This window comes from Natator depressus, chromosome 17 (genome assembly GCF_965152275.1).
Source record: "Natator depressus isolate rNatDep1 chromosome 17, rNatDep2.hap1, whole genome shotgun sequence".
NCBI classification, from domain to species: domain Eukaryota; kingdom Metazoa; phylum Chordata; order Testudines; family Cheloniidae; genus Natator; species Natator depressus.
This window is the reverse complement of record NC_134250.1, coordinates 5,751,167-5,777,382: the sequence shown is the minus strand read 5'-3', so window position 1 is coordinate 5,777,382 and position 26,216 is coordinate 5,751,167. Positions and strand designations below refer to the sequence as shown.

General features: G+C 40.7%; 1 protein-coding gene across 1 annotated transcript; it reads right to left on the bottom strand.

Annotated features, from left to right (window-relative positions):
• Nucleotides 1–271: 271 nt before the first annotated feature.
• Nucleotides 272–25,961, bottom strand: INTS2 (integrator complex subunit 2). Its single transcript, XM_074974691.1, has 25 exons — nucleotides 25,945–25,961; nucleotides 24,689–24,995; nucleotides 23,771–23,909; nucleotides 21,826–21,928; nucleotides 21,432–21,545; nucleotides 20,210–20,340; nucleotides 19,926–20,099; nucleotides 19,107–19,333; nucleotides 18,054–18,179; nucleotides 17,296–17,367; nucleotides 17,093–17,207; nucleotides 16,228–16,296; nucleotides 14,656–14,790; nucleotides 13,860–14,036; nucleotides 12,966–13,074; nucleotides 11,298–11,402; nucleotides 10,481–10,645; nucleotides 9,507–9,708; nucleotides 8,713–8,838; nucleotides 7,262–7,448; nucleotides 5,464–5,715; nucleotides 4,557–4,664; nucleotides 4,105–4,210; nucleotides 3,108–3,284; nucleotides 272–914 (listed from the first exon to the last, which is right to left on the bottom strand). The coding sequence occupies exons 2-25, from the start codon at nucleotides 24,979–24,981 to the stop codon at nucleotides 745–747; spliced, it is 3,582 nt and encodes a 1,193-aa protein (XP_074830792.1). The 5' UTR covers nucleotides 24,982–24,995; nucleotides 25,945–25,961; the 3' UTR covers nucleotides 272–744.
• Between the last annotated feature and the right edge of the window lie 255 nt (nucleotides 25,962–26,216).

Below are 26,216 nucleotides of genomic sequence, written 5' to 3'. Positions count from 1 at the left end.
CGTTAAAAAGAATGTGCTTTTGCAGTATTAACATTTGTTGAAACTTTTTAACCAATTTCAAGACTTTTTTAAAGTCATCCCAAACTTGTTTGTCCAATTTTTTAAAAGTCGACTCATTTGCATATGAATGCCTTAATATTTTAAGTTGCTGATCTCATCAACTCAAACCTTGTGCAGTGGTATGAAAAGTGAGTGGAATGATTTTTAGTCTTTGTCTAAGACTTTGTGGAACTGCAGAAGCAATTTACAGTGGTTTTTCCAGTCTTCTCCATGCTGTTCTTTAAGGAGTGTACTGCATCTTGCTTTGCAAGACACTGTTGCAATTGTCTGTTTGGATTAATGCTTTTCAATCCCAATTTTCCCTGCATGTTCTTCTCTTACCCAACATGTCTCTGCAAGATGGGAAGGCTCAACATGCTAAGACAAACATTAGGCTTACTTCACAGGCTGCTTTTTAAAATGGTGTTATGTGAAAACATTGCAGGTATTCACAACCTAACTCCACTAGAAGGGTCTTCATTCAGGAACATCACTTGAGGCAGAAAGGCTTTCAAAGGAAAGTAGTGCAGATCTCCTTAAGAATTCTCCTCTTTTGTGGACTGATCTTGTCCACTTTGTGTAGAATCCAACAAGTGAACGATACTACTGGTTCCAATCCAATTCCTAATTCCACTTTGGCAGTTATTACCAAAATTAGAAACTGTACATCGTACTTGCTGTAATACAACTTCATTTCTGTTTTTCCTAAACTCCACTAACACTCATGTTAATTATTTCAATGATGGTCCTTTCAATACACTGGCATAACTGAACGTCAGGGTCCATGCTTCCTATATTCTTTAGTCCATTCTTATAAAATGAATCTTTACAAAGTCCTGATTGTTCAGTTGGTTTCTCCTTTAGTTGCTGGAGACCTATGCAAAATTAGATAGAAAAAAACATAGTTCAACAAAAACTGCTTCTTCTCCTATGTACACAGACAAGTGTGCACGTTTTCAGATGGTGAACTGGAAACATTGTCCCTGGGGTGGTAGCAGATGAGAGCCCAGGTATGCACTGGTTTGATCCCATCAACCTTTCTGAAGATACTGAGGGAACATTTCTGTTTGGTTTCACTTAGGTCCACCTGTTTTTATTTTTGGTTGGTTCTTTTCTGACAGAAAGACAACGGTTTTAATAATTCCTAGGGTAAGGGGCACAAAGCCTCACAGCACCCTGTGAAATGGGTATTCCGTTTGCTTTAGAAAGGGGAGGAAGCGCAAATCTTGAGTGACTTGCCCAAGACGACATAAGTCAGCAGTACAACTGGGAATAGAACCTAGCTCTCCTGTGCCAGCCATTAGACACTTCTTCACCCCTTATAGATGCAGCAGACATCACCCACCAATGACATTCCATTACAGGCATATCTTTTTTTTTTGCCATTTTAGAATGTGAAGTACAGGCACTTATACTTGAACTTTACACACCTTTTCACTATGAGTTACAAGCTAGTCACTGCACAGAACCAGAATATCCCTTCTACAGTGTCCATCATTCCCCTTCCCCAGACTATTGTAAATGTTATTCCACATATCCAATAGGACACTCAGTTACAACCCTAACCAACAACTCCTCTCCTGCACAGCATGATATTCTCACTTAATTTCCAGAAAGATATTCATATTTGCTAGAGATATATAGTAAAACTACTATATATGTAAAAAGAAAAGGAGTACTTGTTAGTCTCTAAGGTGCCACAAGTACTCCTTTTCTTTTTGCAAATACAGACTAACAGGGCTGCTACTCTGAAACCTACTATATATGTGTACCTAATATGTGGGTCAGCTTGATTTCAACTCATTTCCACTCTAACACCCTGCCCCAGGAAACACTGTTGCGATGGAAAAAGTCAGAGAGTATATTAGAGCTACAACTATATTAAGAAAACAAAGCAATCTAAAGTGTCCATGGGAGATCTTTAAAAGCTTCAAGGCCAATCATTAACAACCACAAAATGCATGGAGTGAACTTTTGCCATTGCTCGGGTGCATATAGGAGAAAAAAAGAAGCCAGGACTTTCCACACCCTGAAATTCATGACAATTTAAGTAATAAATCTGCATCAGTCATGGATTCTGTCAGTGAACATCAAGAGCAAAGGGGAACAAATTCCAGCCAGGAATATGAAGATTCTTATTCTAAGCCCAATGAACTTCTATAAATACAACAAAATGCACCTGGATAGAGAGAGACTCTCAACAACAAAAAGTAAATTACAGATGCCATGGTAAAAGGAAACAAGGAGGTAACTGGTCTTTCTGGTGAAATCGAGTTTTCTTCAGGGGTGCATTAATATAAGAATGCCCATACCTACTAGAAAACACAGCTTGAGACACAAAATTCTATCAAGTGAAACAAAAGTTTATAAAATCTAATAATTTAAGGGCAAGAAGGAAAAGGGCCCAGTTTGCAAGAAGGGCTCTCTTGATGTCAGTTTCCTGTTTTCTTCTGCAAGATATACTTATTAGCTGAAAGGTCCCTTCTTTCTGGGATGATAACCATCTCCTTCCTGTTTCTAAACAGCCCACTGGAAAACTGAATAAGAATAAACTTTATGAGGCACATTTTCAAATCACTGCATAAGGGTTTAACTGCACCTCATTAAATTAAAGGGAGTTGCATAACAAACCTTACACAACTCTGGAATTTTACTGCATAGAACAGGGATAACACTGTGGACTTTATTTCTTAGCCATGTTTCAAAGTGAGATACTCTACCCTGTTACAGCTCATTTGTACCCTAGAAGCAGAACGTCCAATTTCATTCATTCTTAAGGAAATAAGCAGCGCAAGAGGTCCATAAAATATATTAGAAGCCAAAAGCCTCTGCTTATCCCTTTCATTCCAAGTCTGCTATTGCAAATACCATATATCACATCCTCTTATGGCCCCATCTGCATTTATAAAAACCAGGGGAGGGGGGAGAGGAGGGTCACTTTCACAGTGACCTCAAAAACCCACTGTAACCTTTCAAGATGTTAAGAGATACAGTTGTTGAATTATACCATTGAATTATACGTCTTGAATTATACCATTAGTTTTGGAATGTGCAGAGTCATTACTTACGTGTAATAATTGGATCAAAGTCTCTTGTCTGTGTAGCAACATCAGATGCACAAACTTGTCCTATCTGTATCAGCAGAGACATAATATCATCATACAGCGGAGGAAAGGCTTGGCAGAAGGAGACCAAACAAGGCAGAGTCGGCATGAAGAAAGCATAGCGCTTTGTCTGGGTTAAAACTGGTAAGGAAGGGGAAATGTTTAAAAGAATCAAGAGCTGTCATTACATTTATAATTGTAACCCATGTCCTAAAATACCATTTCATGTTATGATTAAACATGTTATGTGCATTTCTTATAAAGCCAAAAAAACCTTAGCAAACATGCAACATTATTCCATGCAACTTCCTCGTGCATTTAAAAGGCATAAAATACCAATTACTAGGATTCTTCTGTGACATCAGCAAGATAAATAAGATAAAATTAGGCAATAAGTTTCTTTCCTGCTTTCTAATTAGGATGGAATCCAAATTTCCTACATGCTAGTCTCTTAAACATTACTTAATTCTAACAACTCATTAGGAACTCATAAGGGATGAGAGAACAGTTTAACTGTTGGTTTGCAAGTTTCTTCACTGTACCCAGCACAACTGTCTAAAACTTATACTAATATAGATATGAAAAATTTGTATGAATATACAGAACTTTTTTAATCTTGTTTTTTTCATTAAAAGACAGATTGGGATATCGAAAGAGTGTAGCGGAATGTATATTTCCTCTTAGAGCACCAGTTCTCAAACTGAGTCAGGACCCCAAAGTGGGTTGCGACCCCATTTTAATGGGCCTAAGACTTGCTGGGGCCAAAGCCCAAAGTGTGAGGGCTTCAGCCGTGGGTGGCAGGGTTCAGGTTACGGGCCCCTTGCATGGGATCCTGTAGTAGTTTTTGTTGTCAGAAGGGGGTCGGGGTGCAATGAAGTTTGAGAACCCCTGCCTTAGAGTAAAATTACAACCACTTCTCCACAAAAGTATTCTGGTGTTTTGATGTTATCTGGCTGTTTACCTGTTAACAGTGTTCCCATGACATTGATAGCTAAGCGAGCCACACTGAGCGATTTAGGTAATGCATACTGGATACACAGATATGAAAGCAGCTGGATGGCAAATATCTGTGGGGGTAAAGAGGGAGAGAAACAGGTAAAGAAAGTTTTTTTAATATAGATTTGCTTTGCACTTCTATCACACTTCCAATCCAAAGATCTTTACAAAACAATTAATTTGGCTTCTACCTTCTGCATGGTAATTTGTCCCCAAAACTGAGGCACAGACAAATGCAGTTACAATGTTTGTAAAAATGTTTTACCAAAGCTAATATTAAGGAAAAACATGTTCGTGAATTTAACATCAACGGGAAATGTTTTTCAGCATTCCCTTGCAGTACTTGGCAGCCCAGAGAAAGGTTTCTCCAAGGTTAAATACTTCCAATGCCTCTCAAGCTATATGGCCATACAGTACCTGTTTTTCAAGTTCAGGTTGAGCAATGAGCTCTGGTATGAAATCCAGACAGATATGCATGGAAGGAATACCTGCCACTGTCAGTGACAAAAGTTCACATGGATAACCCTATTTGAACAAGAAGAAAAAAAAAAACTTTATTCAATTTCATAAAGTCATACTAGAAGCTTAACTGCATTAAGTTTTTTTTTTTTAAGCCCTTTGTTTACACTGTTTTAAACATTTTACTCATAACACTTACTCAGCGCCTTAACACAGACCAAGATAAAGTGTCATCCAAGTCGTGTTTGCATCAAGACAATTAATTTGCTTGGCTTTCCAGATTTTTACAAGTACCACCAGCAACTTCTGCAGAGGCAATCCTTCTCCTTCTGTTCCCACACTCACAGCCAAATTCAGGTTTTTAGCACAGACACATTAACAGGCTTAAAAAGCAGCATTAATGTGAGCCAATATACAGAACGTGGCCCTGAGTGCAAATAGTTCCTGCTAAGGAAAAAGTAATTGGCACAAATTGTGGAACAAGTGGGTTGGTTACAGGCTGAGCACATAACATGGATTAGCCCCATTCCCCACCCCAAAATGCCCACTCCAATACTATCTGTAGTGGTACAGGGATACATATGAACACACATGAGTGGTGGGGAGCAAAAGTTGTACCTAGCTGTTTCCCTCTTGACCACTGCTTTTTGAGTGCCTGCATACATGCGGCCAGATACCTGAATAAGCACTGGAAGCTGGGTGTAAAACAACTACTATACTAAGAAAAGCTCCGCCCTTGTTCTCTTTCCAACATTACATGAGTGCACAGGTTTTAGATTCATTCTGCGTTGCCCTAGCCAACTATCACTTCCTGAAGAGCCATTACAAAAATGTGAAAAGAAGATGTAGCCCACAAAAAACTGACCTGGAAGTGAACTAGTTTAACGATGTTGGGATCTGCAATGTACATTTGATGCAGTAGGCAGCAGATGAGACATTGCACTTCTCGAAGATTACACAAAAGGCTATCTTCTTCCTCTTCTAGGCCCTTACTCTGGGGTCCAATGGCAGCAGTACTATGAATATTCTTTAGCAGGCTGTGAGAGTTGCTGCCCTGAGCTTTCTCCTCTTCTGTAGGTAAGCAAATCTCTAAAAGGATCTGCACAGCAGCACTGTCCTGGAAAGGAGTCAAGCAGCACAAAAGTTAGTAAAACAAAATGAAGCACGAATATATACGTGTACTCATGGAGCAACTTATATACAAACACACTGCGTCTGTGGAAAAAGCGGATTCAGGAATGAAACATTTGCTTGTTACATGCTCTGCCCATTCATCCGATATAGTCAAACAACATAACCACAGCAAGGCTATTATCCACCAAATGCATGTGTTTTAAATAAGTTATGTATTCCAGTTCTCTCTCTCCTTGCTATAACGTTCAGCTTTTGTTCACTGAAACTGGCAGACACTATGCAGCTACCAGGGACTATTTTACTGTTACCTAAAATCCTAATGTCAGTATAGGACGTACTCAATGTAACTTTACATAACTATATGCTGTGTGACTGTGTCAGTTACTGGCAACGTAAGAAACTAAGGCATGAAAAATAGCTACAGTTGATCCCGTACAGAAGCTGTGGATTTGCTTGTTTAAGGCTGGAATAAAGGGTAATGAGTTATTAAAAACGTTATTTTAAATTGAGACTAAAAACTTAAGCAACAAAAGCCAAAAACTTTAAAAAAAAAAAAAAATCACTAAAGCGTCAATGGACTAAGAATAATTCTCTAGAAATCAAATATTGTTCTATAATGCACACACAAAGACTAAGGAGTTTTAATATTAAAACTTGTACACAGACTATACATGCAAATACATGTGCCTTGTATGCAAAGTATACAAATATCCTGATCTAAACTATCCTAGCTAGTGTAAAATATTAATCCAAGAGATCTATACTTACAGCATCACTCTATAAAGAGGGAAACCAATCCTGCCCTAAGCTGGTTCTAGATCAGAGAAGGCTACACAAATGGCCATGCAGTACACTGCATCCAGAGGACAATAAGCTAACCACCCAAGTATGAAAACCTCTTCCTGGCTGATCAAAACTATAGTGGCTGCGAAACTGACTGCTCAATCACTCTCCCAGCTGGAGGCAAGTTACAAGTGGTTAATTACACTTTGTTGAGAAAGAAAGAGAGAAGCATGTGTGTAAAATAAAAAAGTACTCGCAACAAGAGCTCTGAGACATTAAGGTAACCAAATCAACCATGCCCTAGCCTTGCACTTCGTAAAGTTACTTAACAGAAGCAGCTAACATCATTGAAAAGGCCTTCAGGGGGCTGTCACATTTGCTCATGCTCTATAATTCCAATGTTGTGAGGGTATAAAAATACTCCTCTGGACAATGGGGGGGAGAAGACAAAAAGGGGAACAAAAGCAGAACTCTTCTCTACTCTACTGACAGAGAAAGATGGTGTTGTAATGCTCAGCCATCAGCATGATGCTCTGGGCTAGAAAAATAGATGAGAGAAAAGAGTTCAGGCTATTAGATACAATCTGGAAGTTGAACAGAGTGTCAGTTTTCTACTTATGATAGGAGAGGTCAGTATAAACAGTCTCTCTGCTTTCCCTACTGTTTATATTTGTCTATAGTGCTTACATATTTTGGAGCTATCATTAGCTTTGTATCTTCATTACCATCCATTTCATCACTATTACCTGGGCAGCAAGCAATGCATTTTTCAGTTCCTCTCTGGTAACTTCTGGGGCCTCTGGGCCCATCATATTTTGGGATGGCCTAATGTCCTGCTCAGCCGTTTCCTTTAGGTGGGAACTAAGGTAGGCTTTTGAAGCTAGGAGATATCCATTCAGCATGTGCAGAGTAATATCCATCAGAGGCGGACACCTAACAGATGACAAACAAAAGGCAGTTACTGGCTAGAACAGGTAGAGCGTGCACACATGCTGGATAAAGCTGAGTAAGGAAAGTGTGAAAACTCCTCTGATTGACAAGACCCATATAGGCTTTAACTCAAGCTGCTACCCAAGTTAAACGTCAAGTTGCCATATCTTCATGGCTACTGTAACCCAAGTTAGCTAACCCGAGGTAAGAACACTTCTTTTTTTCCCTTTGCACAGTGAAGATGTACCCTTGGTTGCAGACTACAGCTCTTCCACATGATAAAGAGCAGCATGTTGTCAGCCAAAATTCACCTCTAAAGGGTCGCCATTCGACTCTGCCTTCCAGGCACACAAACTATAATATGCGTAAATTGCAAAAGAAACTGACCTACTGCAGCCTAGGAATGAAAGGGAGCTGAAAAACACCATTCATATATGTTGCAGCCCAAAGTTTGATGGTGGTAATGCCTTATCTGTATAGGCAAACGTAGCTGACATCCAGCTCTCAATTCTTCTCCAAGTGCTTGGGCGTTAAATCCAAATTTGACTGTAAATTAACATAGGCCACTATTCTCCCTTCCATTTTTAGAAATGTGGGATCTTTAAATCGCACATGGCTAGCCAGGTAGACAGAGGACGGGATTTTAATATCTCACTCAATGGAGGAGATTAAAAAATTATGTTAACACAAGCTTCAACGCCTGCAGAGGGATATTGAAAAAAAGCCTGGAGTCAACTGGAAACTACTTACTCCAGGGGAATAATGGATCAATTACTAGGGGAAGAACTAAAGCTGAGGGTGGAGGGGGGGGAACCCATAGAAACTAGAGAACATGAAGACGAAACGAAGGTAAGTAAATGATAGTTCTAAATAAGTAAAATGGGAGGATGGGGGTGACAAAGAAAAAAGAAAGGTAAAGAACAAATTAAAGCTTGAGAGGATTTTGAATATTAGAACATTTTACAGAAGTCATCCATGAAATACCATTACATGGTAATACGTTAAGTAAACTCAATGAATAATAATTTGTATTACCGTAGTGCCCAGTGACCCAGTCATGCACCAGGACCCTCTTGTGCTAGATGCTGTACAAAGAGATCAAAGTCCCTGCCCCAAAGTGCTTACAGTCTAAGTCTAAGGTAAGAGACAACAGGCAGATGCTGACAGATAGGAGAGTACAAGGAAGCAATGAGTCTATTGGTCAGCGTGATAGGTGGTGGTCTCAGAACACCTGAGTATTACGAAAAGTTAGCTGGAGTTCACTTACCTGTGAACTCTCTGATCACATCTTAGTACAATGAGAGGGTCAATCATCAGATCATTCTGAGTGTACTTTTGCTGTCGGACTATCTTTACGGAAGGCTGCAACGCGTTAACAGTCATCACCCACAACCTACAAGGACATTTTTTTTTAAATCTAAAAGCTACTGCTTAAATAAAACAGGATCACACAGATTAACAGACAACAGCTGAAATAAATGAGTGCCAGCTAATTACACATTCTCAGCCTACAGTTAAATCCTCAGTTTACTACACTGATTATTAAATATTACTTCAAGGATTAAAGAAGACATTTTCTTACAATATGCATTTTTCTGGAAAGTCATCCACCCAAGGTGTATTTTCAGTGCAATACAGAGAATCTACTTGTTCTAAAAAGCAAGCTGTCAAATACATTTGTAAGCACCTGGGTCCTAAATTTTATGTTCAGCCAGCCACCATAAATGGATGCATGCCATAATCCCATTCTTAAAGTGTATGTGAAGACAGTTGTACGTTTCTTCTTTTTTTTTTTTTTTAAATGTGACCTTTGTTCCTTTTTACTTATCGGTGAAGTCTTTTATAATGGTAAGAGGTACTTTTCTTTGGAGAACAGGTACAAGTTTAGCTCCAGCAATGTCATTATAAAAAGGACCTGACCTCACGAGGTGCCAACCTAATTTCTGGGATCAAGTCCATAGCCTACCACCATTCAGAGCAGTAGCGTGTCAAAGCTGAGGAAATAGGAGATGGCATTCTACCACTTTACCTATGTTAAACTGAACAGTAAGCTGAATCTACCTTCTAGGCATCACAGTGTTAAGGACCATCCAAAGCTTATTGACTGTCTGAAGAATTCTCCGTGGGACTCCAGTATTCAGCAGCTGGTTCATATTTGATGTCAATACCTCTGCATAGGGGATCAGCTCACCAGCAGATAGTAGTGTTAAGTGTTCTAGAATCTGCATCACCTGGGTGTGATTTCCTGGGAGCATGGAAAATGCTACAGGAAAAAAAAGCAGTGGGAAATCTGATCATCAAACTAGCCTTCTGCCATTTTACGAATCCTTGTTTAAAATGAACCATTTATAAACCTCAATGCTAACAAGCTTGCTGCTGTACAGTTCCCAACACCACCACCAAAGTGCAACCTGATGGAGCGGTCAGAAAGAGCAAATAGCTTCCAACCAGTTGGCTGGTGCAAATCACAAATGCAGTTTGTGTAATGAATAGAATTAGAACCCCATCCTAAAGAAATGCCATGGCTTTTCTTTGAGGAGAGGCAAAAAAGAGTGAAAGTTTCACTGCAACATAAGGAGCTAGTGGTTCTAGAGTTTAGCGAACTCTATGAAGACCAACTGATATGGTCTAGGCTGTGATTTCAAATAATTTTTATATCATAGGTAGCGATTCCAAATAACTCTTATGCTGCACATAATAGATCTGAACTGTACAGCATAAAACTATATTGGGGAAGCCATCTTCACTATGTCCATCGTAAGTTATACTGCAGAGAAGCAAACAAATATTTTCCAGTCTAGTAACAGTGTATTTGTAGTGGTACATTTGAGAATCTGATCTAGTGGGTGTTTTTCCTACCTAGCTATTATAATCCTCAATTATGCACCTACAAACACAAAATGAAGGGAGGGAAGGAGGAAAAGCTACATTGCTTATCACATGCATGTTATTTTCAATGTTTATGTAGGCCAGACAACTCAACTATTTGGAACAAAACAGGAACTGCCTAGTTCACAGTTGAAGTTATTATTTACCTTCTTGGAGTTGTTTGGAAGAATGGTTTTTGGCAGTGTTGGTAAGAAGCATCCGTCGCAGCAAGGCATCTGTACCCGTGATTTGCTCCTCACAGATCCAATCGTCCACAATACACAAGTGTGGGTAGTTAGTAGCAAGGAGGCGCAGCAACGCAGAATGCAAGCCTTCAAGAGTTAAAAAGAGCTCAGTCTCCAATCTAAATCCCAATATATTTTTGGCTGAATAAATTGTGTCCCTATCACCTCAATAACAAAGTTTCATTGAATGAGTTCTGGGAATGTACTAAAGTGCATGTAGTTCACCTCATCAGTATTAAATAAGCTTGTGTATTTACAGCCTCAGATTAGAGCTCAAATATCTACAATACAAAGGAAATTATGATGGTATCTTCTACCTTTCCAAAATGTCACACTCTGCTTCAGGTAGACTAAGGGAGACAGTAAATTGAAAACTCTCAGTCACTTTTACAGAACATTTGACATATGTCAGGATCCACCGTAAGAAATGGAAGTTTGTTCCACAAGTTTCAGACAGGGGTACATTACAGTTATTGTTATATGGCAGCTTTCTCTAAAGATGGATCTAAGCTCACTCTAAGCTGTTGACAGATTTTAAGACAGGTAAAAGCAGAAAGACCACATAAATTTGAGGACCCAAAAGGTAGGAGAACTGCAAGTTATAAAAATATCAATAAAAAGACAACACCACAAACCAGGAGAAAGCTACTTTCTTATAGTTCCGCTCAACAAATACAGGACATCAGAAAACAGATCATGCTCAGTTTCCTTTCTCGTATGTTAAGACGCTCAGATATACCTCCCAGTTCCTGCTGCAGTCCTTGTGCCTGCCGGATAAGGTACTTGATTGGAATCTGATCCATCAGTGCTGAAGAGTAAGACTTGGGCTTTTTTTGCATGGCAGCTGTAAGGAAAGACATTTACACACTAATTAAGAATTCCTACCACTATTAAAATCTTATGCATTAGACTAGAAGGTACAAGCGAATTGAGAGCTCGGGCTGCCAATCTACTTGCTCATACTGCAGATCATAAGGACAACAGAATCACCGTCTGATGAAGTCAGAATGGACATTTGATCCAACTATATTTTCCTGCTCTTGAACATGAAATCTGGGCCCTACACCAAGCTCTCTTTTTTTAAAAAAAAGGTAGTAATAAACTCACCAGTTCCTTGCATTTTCATAGCACTTCTCCCCCAGCCCCACATCCTGAATGACCCCAAAATGCTGTACAATTTGTACATATAGAGTTCATTTGACCCACCAATTAAACACAATCACTTTTGAGACAGCCATTTTGTGCCAGGAATATTACATAACAATTACTACTGGTAAACTATAAGTTTTGTCAACTGAGGTTGCAGTGAGAATTTCAAAAACCAGTCTAGAATTATTCAAGATTAATTTTGACCAGGACACTTAAGGTAACACTCCTAGTCTTGTGAAAAGTATCAGGGGATCCTTAATGACAAAAGGACCTCAGCTCTGCAAAGAGTTTCACCTACCACCTCTCCTTTCAGTTCATGGATCATCACTGGATTTCTGCCTCACTAGTTTTAACCAGGTCCAACCTTATCTTATGAGACCACACCCCAAGTCTGAATGTTCTTTATTCAAAGAACAACATGGAAAGACGGTACAGTACTATGCAGAATGTATTCTGCCGGCACACACCATATTCTACAGCAGTATGCAAGCTATCAGCATGGGAAGAACCTTGATGAATTTTAATATGACATTTTACTCTCACTTAATACTAAGTAGCATAGCACACATTCAGTTGCCATGCATATTGATGAATGCTGGAAGATCTGCAAGGTAAAACGGTGGCTGGAAATGCACACCATGCTTACCAGCAGGTTTCCACCCAAATCAAATGTGAGTTCATGAATCATAGAACACTCGTTAAGTGCCGGTTTGAAGTATTTCATAGAAAGAGCTACTCAGCCATGTCCACATTTTAAAAAAAAAATACCCACAAAGCCAGAAAATAAAGTGCCAATATTATAATTCATTGCCATGTGAAAAGAGCATCCAACACTACCAAAAATGTTTTGGTATTTTCATCACTTAGAAAGCAGTTTATTATAGAAACATTTGAGGTAACTTTTCTGCCAAGTTTCACCCTGGCTTGATCTGAAATGGCTGACGTAGAACACAGACAACAGAACCACAGGTTCATAAGAGAAGATATGCTGGCTCCTACTCCTGACCTCGAGTCTTCTGATCAGCTACATAATATTGTGATAGATACAAGAGTCAGTGCTAGCTCTCACAGAGTGAATAAGAACATTAGAAGGTTCTTACTGCTGTGCTCATTACTATAGCAACTGAAATTGATGTCATTTGTTTTAGGAAGTGTCAGTTCTTCTTGTTGTCAGATTCTAACATTTGTTCATACAAGATCTCTTCAGTTTCCATTTGACTTTCAATCACAATGATGTGCACAACACACACCCACGTACCTAATGTCTTTGTGTTAGCCAGGAGGGCCTCTTCATAAGACAGGACATAATAGAGGACAAGCAGCTGGGCTGTGATACTGTAACGCAGATTAACACGAGCATTTTCTCCCTGCATAGAAAACCATACAGAGGTCATGTTGCTACATAGCCCTTATTCTTAAAAGGAAAAGTTTGGACTCAGCAGAGAACATTGTGGGGGAAAAGCAAGGCAGCCAAGCTGAAGTCAAAGTGACATTGTCAAGCTAAATTTGGCCCAAGTTTAGGGTTTGGGGTATTTTTGTTTTTAAAAAAGTAATTTAGAAAACTTCAGACCATTAAAAGTGTTTTGATATCTTGGGCATTTCTACAGTTAGAAGCAAGTGCTGATTTGCCTTAGGAAGCCTGGAACAAGCCCCTTATGAAAGTTTCAGCCTCCCATTCTCACTCCACATGTAAACAACTGCTTCCCAGAAATGTAATATAGGGCCTTCGAATTAAAATATGATCTTTAACCTGGGAGCATACAAGACAATGTAAGAATTGTTACTGTGAAAGCCAGCCTCATTTGCCACTTCAATTTGCTGCTGGAAAGAAGTCATCATTTGAAACCCACATATTTAGCAAAGGCAAGGGTTGGTGGTGCTGCAAAGGCAGCAAGTTCAGCATTTTCCAGGGAGCAGGGCAAAGAGTGGCAATGATAGGATCTGAAGGGAACCTCATCATCTGACCATCTTTGGCCAGAAAGGGGCAGTTTAGGACATGGGGAGTAAAAGCAGGGAAACATAACAAGGCAATGGTCAGATTTTCTAGCAAGTTTCCATATAGCATATTGAAGACATTTCTGAATTGACACTTCTGAGAACAGACATGTGAGAAGTAAAATAAAAATAAATAAATAAATAAATAAAAATTTACCCCAGTGAGTCCTTGAAAAACATTCAAGATCTCCTGTTCTGTGACTGGCTGATTTGTGGCCTCTGGGTTGGATTTAGATGCGGGAGTAAGAATAGAGTTAATGTAGACATCAATAAGAGGAAGTAACTGAGGATGGAGTGGTGTGGTGGTTTCACACAGCTGTCTATAAATCCAATCCTGGAACAAACACGTTACACTTAATAGCAGCAGCAGGTGAAACTGAAAACACTGTTCCTACTTTTAGGTGCAAGTACAACTCTATTTTAACCAAATGAACTAATTTAGATCCACCAGACAGTTAAATTCACACACTTTCAAAATTAACACTTTGGAAAATAAAGGAAAAGCATCAGCTCTGGACTGAGCCAGATGTCATATCTCAAGCACTGTGAGAGTTTCCTCATGCTGCACAGTTCTAGTAATACCTCTTGGTCCTACTCAGGAACATTCTTACTCTTCCTTCTTCCTGATTAGGATTTTAACAAGTGTACAAATGGAACCTGGGATAAACCATGTGTGACTTAATTAGGTTGTGCACACTGGTTTACAGAGCTTAAAGCCTTGCACGCTAACCCAATGTACTCTACCCAGTACTAGTCCCCAGTTACCGGATAGCGGTCACTCACCAGCTCAACAAAGATTTCATTCATACTGTAAATTTTCATTAATCAATATTACATAAAAACAGTAGAAATCTGTATCCCTGTAGATTCTGGTTAGCCGCAGGAACTATTAATGGAACCTAAGCCTGATCATCATGCAGTGTTCTGGAATGTGAATGGAACAATTCTCATACCTTTATGGACACTTTGTGTTTGGTGAATGACCGACTCCTTAGAAGCTGGTAGATACAGTGAATGGGCAAAAACCCAGTGATGTTGGCACTCAGATTTCCTGTTACAGGCACACGAACTGCATGGGCTGTGACAACCTATGGGAAAAATTATAATATTCAAGAAAAATATTTTCATTCCTTTTCCATTATCAAATGATTTTCTACAGTACTTGCATAAAACCAGTTATATAAACATTACATACAAAGAACTCTGTTAAAAGATTACAAAATCAAGAGCTCAACAGTCAGGAAATGCCAGAATTAAAATTACCCGTGAAACTCTAATTTGGCCACTTTGTGCGTAGGCAATATGATCATGTAATTAATGGCAGTATCATAATGCATATGCTCAAGGGACCCAAATTAAAGTTTCACAGACCATTTTAATTCTGACATTTCCTAAAGCTTGAAGGCTTGATTTTGTAGCCTTAATGTTCTTTAAATGCCCTGTGTGTATGTATAATTTCCTAGGTTTTTAAAAAGAGCAAACTATTAAAAAAACAAAACACAAAATTCCATCACTTGGAGTAATACTGGCACCCACATGATTCATCAGCAAGGCTGGAACCTACTGATCCACTGCACAGACCTCTGCCACTTGAGCTAATGGAGTAATTGATAGCAATAGTAGATTGTCATCCTCTTTATGGATCAGCACTAGCAGTGGATCGAGACTTGGCCAGTGGGTTTCAAAGATGTGTTTATGGGGGAGGAATGGTGAGATTCAGGAATCTTCCAGGCTCTGAAGGGAGTGTGCTCAAGTGGGCATATACTCTTGAGCCATTTTCTCCCTCTGACCCCAAGCTCCAAAGCATGAAATGCTCTAGTACCTCCAAATGTCTTAACTCTTTTGGCTTAAAGTTTAAAAAAAGCCACCTGAGGCAGAAACCCAGGATATAAAATTTTAGTCCAAAGTTTGGCAAAGTTATAATCATCTGAACAGAAGGTCTTAAAATGAGAAAAGTTGGACCACATTATTAATGGTGCCATCAGCTCTGCCTACGATGTTTCAACCAGGGGCCTCCTTTAAAAATGGTTTGCTCTTTGAAGAAAGATATGCTTACAGTCCTTTTTTCCACCTGTTATGCATTTATGCTGACATGGATTACCATAGGTTTTGGGTTTTTTGTTTTTCTTTTTTTAAAAATCACCATCTCCACAAAAATAAGCAAAAAATGAAAGATCCAATTCTGCCAGTCCTACTCATGGGGAGCAGGGCCACACTGAAATCAGTAGGACTAATGACAAGATACTATTCAACATGGGTAAGGATGGCAGAAAAAAGTCCTAAAAGATCTTCCTTCTCCATTAGATCTGCTACAATAACTCTGCAAAAAGAACAGGAGTACTTGTGGCACCTTAGAGACTAACAAAATTTGAGCATAAGATTTCATGGGTTACAGCCCACTTCATTGGATGCACAGAATGGAACATTTAGTAAGATATATAAACATACACACATACATATAGAGAACATGAAAAGGTGGAGTAAGAGGCTAATTAAGAGGAGCTCAAATAAACCCCAAAGATTACCTGTTCAGTGAAAATCTCCTGCGTAAAGATGGTCTTCATTCTGCTCAGTGAACTGGGCTTAATAACAATCTGAAACAAATAATGAGGTGTTTGCTCTTAGGCTTTAGATCTGGCTTGTTCAAACGTGTAAAACGTTATAAATAGCTTTTAGTGTTTAACCTATTTAAGCCTGGATAGGAATCTGCACTGCCTTTGTTAAGGCCATACTTCACATATTAAAATTATACATTTGCAATTCAGTCTATTTTACATTCCAGTGTCACGAGTTCAAGATTCTGTGTCTCTTTCCCACTCTGAGAACTCACTGCTGTTTTTAAATGTAGTGAAGTCAGAAGCTCCCATAGGGGAAAAAACTGAATCCAAGACTCAGCTGATAAGTAAAACAGGCCAATTTTCAGATACTGCTTAAGAAGTTTACATGATATGTGACTTTTCTAGGTTTTTTTAAATGAAAGATTTACAGTTCTTTTTAGAAAGGACTTTGCATTATAACTTGCAAAAAATGGAGTCTGTTAGAAGAACACTGTCTACATTGAGAACACAAAGTTCATTTCAATAGGGCAATTCCTTTTGAAAATACTTAGTTTGATATCTTACACACCTTTTAGCATACAGAAGGCTATTATGTTAACAGGCATTCATGTTTCAATTCTACTTCTCGATATACATTTTGCTTTTATGCTAAGGAAGTCTATTTATGCTAAGATTCTTTATTTAAAGATACAATTGTATAGAACAAAGTAGAAACACAGATTTTCAGTTGTCTTTAGGTATAAAAGTCAGATAACACTGGAATAAAATTCACTTATTGATGGTGTATTTATAAGAGAAAAAATTCATTCGGAGGAATGCATTTAGAAGTTACCTTCATTCCCAAAGTAGAACAGACCAAATCAATGATTGCACTAAGCTGATTGCTGTGGAAATACATGGCAACCAGTAAGAGCATCTCTCCAAAGGAAGCAGACACCCCAGAAATGCTGTTGGAACAGAGATGAACGAGTGAGTTTCCAAAGGGGACACACAAAACCTTGGCTTATTAGGTTATTTTGAAAATTAAGCTCTCACCTTTCAAAGTATGCTTCTTCTTTTATCATCCAGCTCAGCCACATTACCATCAGCTGCTCCTGTTCTGGAGTACTAAACAAAGAAATTCCACAACAGCGGTTTCATTTTTGGAGCCGCACATAATTTTACTAATAATCAGCAGACCCAAGGAGTTAATAGTCAAGAACATACAACCAGAGCACAGTGCTCTTACACTGAGAGAGACTTTTCCTCACTTGTTCATCAGAGTCAAACAGGCTAATAAACATGAGCACTTTTAAATCTGATACCACCTACAGCAAAATCTGTATAAAAGTTCACCCTTATTAGGTAATTTCCTGTTTTGAGAGCATACCAAAGGACCCCCAAATAAAAGAATTCTTGCTCCACCTTTATTAGGAGGCCACTTCATTAAATAAGTATTTTTGTCAACCCTTTGAGTGGTGGCGTAAGATACTCACCAAACGCAGTCAGTGGAAAAGGAATACAGAAGGCCTAGTCCAGGGGCTTAACTATAGCACCCTGCAATACCACAAGGCAAAGCAGCCTAATGCCTGTACTCCACTTCCCAAAGCACTTTGCACTAGTCAAAGGTGGAGCATCATCAATTTATTAACCCCACCAGTGATATAACCTCTTTCTGAAGAGGCTCCATGTCCATAGAGAATTAAAAGAGGAAGAACACGTGGAGAGCCCACATGCTTCTGTCTGGGTTACCGCTGCCCTGGCCATGTTCCACTAATATCTCTAGAAGGCTCTGTCTCTATTGTTCTAGGTACCTGACAAGGGTGGAGAAAGCCAGGAGCATGCAGAACGAGAGCGATACAAAGCGAACACCAGCTGGAGTCGCAGGAGGACGACTCGTCATTAGCTGAAGTAACTGTTCAGCTTCCTCATCAGTTGGTCTAAACAAAAGAAGCGAAGGACGTTTTCCCCCACAAAAAAAAGTCAATTTATCTTACGGCTGAACGCATTTCCAACCTGCCTACACTGGTTATAGACTATTTACCTTAGAATTACAAGTTACTTTATCAAGTAAGTATATCAATATATGGTTATAGAAATTACTTGGAAGTTCTCTTTGGATTTAAGAATTCCAAAATCACTGTTTTAAAGATTTCATTATAAAAATATCTGCTTTAGAAGTCCTGAATAACCAGATAGATATCTTATGTACTCTCAATTATCATCATGTACTCATACAACTAGAAGCCACAGTGTAACAAGATATTGTGTTATCATTAGTCAAGCCATAGAAACAAACCACTATAAAAAATTAAAGTAAAAAAAGCAGTGTATTGTGACATGATCCAATATAACCAGGATTTTCAGCAGTTTTCTGCCTTACATACTGCTCCAAAGACAGATCTCTATATTTTAAAAATAATGCTATAGGAACAAATATTACAGAAAAGGAACCAAGATATTTCTCATATGAAACTCACTTTAGACAATGAGACTTCTCACAAATGCATTCACCCCACCAGTCGAGGACAGAAAGCTTTCTTGCCAAGAATGTAGCAGGAAAGGGAATTACACAGCTGTTTCTGTGGATTTTAAACTATATATTTGTTCTGTCCGAAACAAAGATAAGGAACCTTTCAACAAGCTGGGAATTTCAACTCCAAAATAGGTGAGGAGACAGAGCAAGCAGAGTGTATTCTCAGTCCTAAGGAAAGCAAGTCCTACTAGGTATGGACCAAGGACATTATGGCAGAGAAGAAAAGCCCAGATTGGAACTGGCTGAGATTCCCAATAGTTGAAAGGTCTTATTTATTTTCAGATGGACAAACAGCTAGTAAGAATACCAATAGCAAGAAAATATTGATTACTTCAGACCAGCGATCCCCATCAAAGCACAATAGAGACGTAACAACGCGCTGGCTTTCACAACATGCTCTTCTTTCAATCCAGAATACACAGATACATTTGGTTCCATGTCGGCATCTGCTTCTTCTACAATGTGTGTGCTGCGAACAGTGGGAAGGATCCCCATTAATTCCAGAAGCAGCTGCCTTCTCATTTGCCAAAGCACAGAACTGACATTCTCCTTTTTTCGCTGTGGGAAAAGGTGAAAGAAGCAAACAGTAATTCTAGGAAAACACATCAATCTGGCCATTTTACTACAAGGTACATTCCTAGTAGTTGACAATTTTAGTGAAACTTCATGCAGCCACATTAACAACAATCATTTAATTGGGTGGGCTGTGGCCACAGCAAAACTGCATTATGATGCTCTATTGCAGTTAGGTACAAGCATTAAATAATTGCAACAAGCCAATGCATGACTTTCTACTGCTGGGTATGAAATAAACTGTAGCGAGACTGACAATAATGGAACTATGCTCTAAAATCATCTACGATCTAAAACCTTATTAGATCTATGGTCCCTCAGTCCACATGTCTATGAGACTACTGTAAAATCACTGAGAAGCAGAGAGGGACCACCAGATGGCGCTCTTCAGTGACCCTATTCTAGAATTGGCAGACCCGAGGAGTGGTGTCCAGTTATTTTCAGCTAGAGGAAGGTTTCCCATAAATCAGGCCTTGCAGTGAGGTGTAAAAGCAGGATCACTGGGAACAAAACACACACAAACCCAAACCATTGAACTTTATTTTTACCAGTTCTCCAGGAATTCTCAGATTCTTACCTGTTGTCCATTTCGAATAAAAGTCCCAAACCATGTCCGAACTTTCGCATTCGTTCCAAGTAGTAATCCACTCACAAAACATACCAGGTCACTCACTCCATCATCCGAAGATTCATTCTTTGTGTGATCCAGTGTCAAAGCCACCCCAAGGCCTGGTAGGTGGCACTCTTCCACCTAGCACACAGCCAAAGAAAGCCAGTCTCCATTTTACAAGTGATCCTTAATGGAAAATTAGAAAATTAGGACTTATGTGCCATTTCATAATGAACTGATTGCAGGCTTACCACCATGCCTCGGATCCTCAGGGCCTGGGAAGGGTTCATTTTACACAGGTGACGAAGCGCCTCTGTCCTTCGACGGCCTCCAAGGCTTTCCTCATCTTGACGTTCACCATTCTTAATCAAACCTCTACAAACTAAACATTACAGGGAGTTCTGAAAAGCCATATTTTGCACTGGACAGTCACTCAGACAGAACTCTGAGGAGCTATTTTGCTCATCATTATTTACTATATGTATTATAGTAGCACCTAGCATCCCAAATCATGGACTGGGACCCCAGTGTGCAGGGTACCATACAAACAAAGAACAGAAAGACAGACAGTCCTTGGCCCAAAGAGCTTACCGTGTCACTACAAATTTAGGCATGATCCAACTGACCTCAGCAAATCATACCTGTATCTTCCCCTCTCAAACTGAAGTCAAGTGATGTGCAGCAGAACCCTGTTTATCCAGTTTAATCGGGACTGGGGCCAGATCAGATCATCAAAACTCCGAATAAACCGGAGAATGGGAAAAAGTGATGCTGCAGCACCATCTAGCAGCCACAGGAGAGATGGCCCACTTCTGGTCCTGGAGTCCTGGTTGTTCAGTAAATGCAGAGAGCCAGAGATAAATGGGGTTCTACTGTATCTGGCAGTCCTGGAGTCTCCAACAATGCAAGTGATACAGCATGGACAACAGCAGTGTAAGTTTCTCCCCTACTCCCACCTCAGTATGCCTCAGGCTGACCTGGAAGGAAAACTCGCAGAGGCAAAAGGGAAGCTCATCACCAATGACCATGCATTCCTTGGCCTCTTTAATCAGCATGAACTGTGATGAGGGCTTTGTAATGGGGATGCTCATATACTAGGAACTGGACTGATGTAGTCTACTACCCAACAGTGGTGTTATTTTGTGGTCACTATTGACTTGGGTCAGATTCAAACTGGTGACCTAAAGATAAGACGCTGCATTTTAGGAATACTGTGACAGGCAGAGCAGTGAGTCCCAATTAGGCCTCCTTGGAGAAAAGCAGTGGCCATATCACAGGAGAGTGTGAGCATTAAGTGAGGGAACGCAGCAGGACAGGAATGTCCCTAAGATAGACACAGATGTATCCAAATTAAATTTCTCCACACAAGTGTCTCCGGGCTACCAGAATGACTATTACTTGGAATGAATTTTTAATGCTCAAGTTGTTATAAACTCCCAGAAAAAAAGGTGAACACCATAAATTACAGCCTACCTTCATTAAAGCTATCAGGAACGTTGGCCACTAAGAGACACAGGAACCACGCTCCATTTTTAACATGTAGCAGAGCTTCAGCCACATCCACTATGGGTAACAGCGAAGGCAATTCTGAATGGAAACAGGGTTTTAGAAGCCATTGCACTCACTCACACGGTTCTAAGGGTCAATCTCCAGGTAGCATTGGGCTTTTAGGATTAACGAATGGGCCACTTCTCCTTCAGAAGAGCTGGCCATTAGTTTTACATCAGTTAAGATGACTCCAGAAATAAGGGTGGACTTTTAAGTCTAAAACCATCTATGAAATTAGAACCAGTTTAGTGTTAGAGTGAAACACTGACAAATTTTAAAATAGCATTACTCAAAGCTTCAGAAATACAGAATAGCGCACCTGCTTGTAAAATACAGAGAACATCTGCTGCTTCCTCCAAATAGACAGGACTCTCAAAGAGTTCAGATGACTTGAAGAAAAACTCACCATTTGACTCCAAAACCTACAGAAAGAAGTTGTTCATCATGGTACAAGCTTAATAAGGTGACTAAATAGCATAGCCATTGGTTTCCATCAAATTCACATGGATTTGAACTCAATAGATTGCGTATGTTAAGAATGGTCAATAATAAACTGAATATTTTGTCAGTAATCAGTTCTGCTTCAACAAAATTTCTCAAGAACCACAGAGTTGCTCATAATATTTGAGCATGCAACTGCAATTATGGTAAACAAAAGCAGCCTCTGAATTTCACATAACAAAAGGAACCAACCCTCTTAGGTGGTTCATCTTTTGGGAGCAGCTCGTTCGTCTAAAAACCATGGCTGTGATTAAAAAGAACAGCTCATCATTAAATCAAAATGACACGTAGGATATTAAAGAACCTCAAATGCCTGAAACTCTGTGTCAGGATACAAAATATTTATCCCAAAAAGAGTTTTGGTTTTCTATTAACTCACTATGCTTTCTGTTAAGTGTTCTTAATACATATACTGTAGGTATACATACAACTTCAAATATAAAATATTTCAATGCGGTCTGGTACCATAAAAGGCTACAAGGTAATTAATCTGCTTATAACTTCATCAATAAGGCTATAATTTTGTCAGGGATATTTTTAGTAGAAGGCAGGGACCAGTCACGGGCAATAAACAAAAAAAATCACAGAAGCCGTGACCAGTCCCTGACTTTTACTAAAAGCCATCCATGACAAAATGGGAATGGAGGAGGGCCCAGCATCCTTCCCCACACCCTGCAGCAGCTGGAAGCTGCAGGGACTCCCATTGCCCAGGTGCTCGGAGGGGTCCCACGGCCACTGAGCAGCTCCGGGGTCCCTCTGTCACCGGCAACAGTGGCTGGGAGCTGCAGGGGGCCCCGGCTGCTCGCAGTGGCTGAGCAGCTCAGAGGTCACCACCAGTGGCGATGGCCTGTCAATTGCGGGGGTTCCCGCCACCCGCCATTGCTGGGCAATGGCTGGAGGGTCCCCAGGCTGCTCCCGGAGGCTGGGCTGCTGCGGGGCCCCCAATGTCAGGGAGGTTGCTGGAAGTCACGGATTCCATAACTGCCGAAACCTGCGTGACATAATCTTAGCCTTAATCATCATAGCACAACCATCTGTGGAATTTTGGATCAATCATGCTGTAGCACTGTAACAAATGTGTGTACTTTTATAGGGAGAAGGAAGAATTTATAGGAAATTAGTTACTGTACTAGTTGAAGTAGAGTTATAGAAATAGCAATAATGCCTGCTATATATTAAAATTGAAAGTACTTTTTCAAACTTAATAGCACTGTCCCACTGACAGTTGTATAAATCTGATAAATTCCCAGGTGGAAAAGTAAAATAAAGTCCAATATGGAGGGTGGGAGTGGTCAGGCAACATTTGCACAATAGACTAGGAGTGCCTACATCACTTAGGAGCCTAACTCCCATTTTCAAATGTGACTTAGGCACTTAACAGCAAAAGCCCAAAGGCTTTTAAGTGTCTAAGTCACTTATAAAAATGGGATTTAGGTACTTTAGAAAAACCTTATCCCTGGCCTTTCAGTTCTAGAAAGCTGGATTCACATGGGGTTTAAATTACCAACAGAGCTAGTCTAGACAATTTAGCATGATTGACAATTTCTGCTTGATAGTGACCTGGGATTGGGGTAGCTAAGGGATTGGAGGTCAGTATTCAGATGCACTGGCAAGGCCAAATGCAACGTGCACAACATTAGACTGATTTTTGCCAGGTTCTCAACACTGCCATCTATCAGGTTCTTCATCTGCACCAATACCAAATTTACAATCACTAAGGAATTTAAAAAAAAAAAAAAAAAAAAAAGAAAAAAGACATTCACCTTATTCATAATTGCCAATAATTCACTAAGCACAAGACGAAGCCGACGAGGGGAATCACTGTGCTCAAACTCCAAGGTCAGACCATGCTGAAGTTGTGACACCAAGATGCTTTCTCCACCGCCTCCTCCAAGTTTGTGTCTAACAAATAATTAAAAGGCAAAAACAGCTGTTTAAAAAAACTAAGGCATAGAAACCAATAGTGTTTTTGGTTATTCTGTTCTATATAGGTTCTTATACCATGCTCATCACCATACTTTCGAGCACTTTAAATATTAAATCAAGAAATAAAACAACAATCTACACTTCTTTTGCTGATTCTATGAAACTTCCTTGATAGTCTTCTCAGGCCAATAGAAGAGTTATGAGTTTATGACATTTTCAAATCTCATTCGATAGGGAAATAATGCACATGACAAATGCTCAAACGCACTGTCAAAACACAGGTGCCTCTATCCCCACTCAATATACAGACCACAGCCAAAGCTAACAAGTGCATCTTTATGGTTCCAAGGGGTGCCATCCAGCTTCAGGATGCCCCTATTTCCCATACACCCTCAGAAGCCCTGAATTCCAAAACTTAGTCCTTCTGGTTAAAGGCAATTGGATAGGACTTCCTTTGGAGGGCATCAGCGTCCCCTTGTCCAGCTTTGGAGGTGGGGAGAGAACATTAAGTTACTGAGAAAAGCAATAAATCCCACCACCTTCGCTGCGTGCTGATCTATTAAGCCCAAGGTATAAGAAACTCGCATGGGATGTGAAATAGCGTTTTAGCACAGTGCCACTTGAGCATCAAGACAGGCCAACATGAATAGCTATAGCTATTATATTCTGGAAGGTAATAGCAACATTCAGATTAAATATTCATACATACACGATTCTAAACAATCATTATTTAAAAAATGTATACTTTTAGCTACCTAAGCTGCTGCTCTTTGTTCGCATCCTGCTCCAAGGCATGAAAATCCACAGACAACAAGGCAACAATTGAGTTGACAGCTTCCACTCCCGAAAGGAGTCGAAGGATAAGTTTTTTATCCTGAGCCCAGCTTTGGCTCTGATCAGCTGGGGCACAAAGAGCCATTCGCACCAGGCAAGGCAACAGAAGCCTTAGCTCTGGGTCACTTAGTGCTGCCAAGCGCACAACATCCACCTTCTGCATTGCTTCAAATGCATAGGGGCTGACAAACTGAAGGCCAGAACACTCTGCCATTTTCACCACCAGTCCTAAAGACAAAACAAAGATACAATTATCAGAATAAAATAAAATATATGCTTCATTTGTATAGGGTGCATCACAGCTTTTGACAGCTCTGGGCAGGTAAATGTGGTCTAACAATTAAAGCAAAGGACTAGGAATCAGGATTACTGGGTTCTGTTCATGTCTCTGAGGGTGGGTCTAGGGGTTGGAAGAGGGAGGCTACGTCAGGACATCTGCCTTCTATCTGCAGCTCTGGGAGGCGAGGGAGGTCTAGTAATCAGGGCTCCCAGGTGCTATTTTCAAGTGACACTAAGAGCTCACATGAAGTTAAGTTTGTGAGCCTCTCCAAGATGCTCTGAGATCCTGGGGCACCAGGTCTCCAAAATGGGACACGCCTCCAACACAGCCAAGAAACCCCGAGGAGCCAAAGCAAGGATTTATTATAACTGCATTCATCTCTGCCGCTTCTATTACAGCACCCACAGTGGGCTGCTCAGCAGCCTCACCTCAGACTCCAGGGCGAGGAAAGCAAGGGGCAGCAGTGCCAGTGCCCTGGGAGGGGGAAGTAACACGACTTGCCCAAGGCTGCAAAGCGGGACAACAGGGCCGGGAACCCTCCTGCAGGGACTACGGGGCCCCGCTCCTAGCCCTCCACTGAAAGCAGATCCCAGGCGTCCAGACCCCAGCTCTGAACCGCCCTCCTTCCAGAGTGGAAACAGGACCCCGGCGTCCGGGCCCTCGGGGGGGACTGAAGAACCTTCCCCCTCACGACCAGGACCCCGGCGTCCGGGCCCACGGTGTGTGTGTGGGGGGGGGGAGCTCTAACAGCCTCACCCCACAACGAGGACCCAGGCGTCCGGGACCTTCCCCGCGGAGCGTGGAAGAAAATCCCCGACTCCAGCTAACCTAGGACTCGTTCCCCTCTCGCCCCGAAACCGCCACTGGCTCGGCTCAGCCCCGCCCACACACCGCTACCTTCCGGCGGGGGATTCAGAAGCTTGTCCCCTGTTAATGATATCACAGACACCAGCTCCAATTACGTTGTACGTGTGACAGTCGCTCCTAGCGAACGTCAGGACGTAGGAGGAGGAGCTATGGGCGGGAAAATATTGAAACCAGCGGCGGGGCGGAAAAGCAGCGAATGGGCGGGACAACTGGCAGGCGCTCGGGAAGCGACGTCAGGCGGCCGCTGCTTTGGCTCGGGTGGGGGCGGACGGGGGCTTGAGCGCGGAAAGTCGCTGGTGGTT

Bases quoted from the DNA above. Each gene is read 5' to 3' on its own strand.
- INTS2 (XM_074974691.1), bottom strand. From the start codon at position 24,981: ATGGCAGAGTGTTCTGGCCTTCAGTTTGTCAGCCCCTATGCATTTGAA. The intron at 20,341-21,431 runs GTAGGCTGTAAT...TGTAATGTTTAG, and splicing joins TCCTGATAGCTTTAATGAAG to TTTGTAGAGGTTTGATTAAG. The intron at 16,297-17,092 runs GTAACTTCTAAA...TATTTGTTTCAG, and splicing joins GTTCTACTTTGGGAATGAAG to ATTGTTATTAAGCCCAGTTC.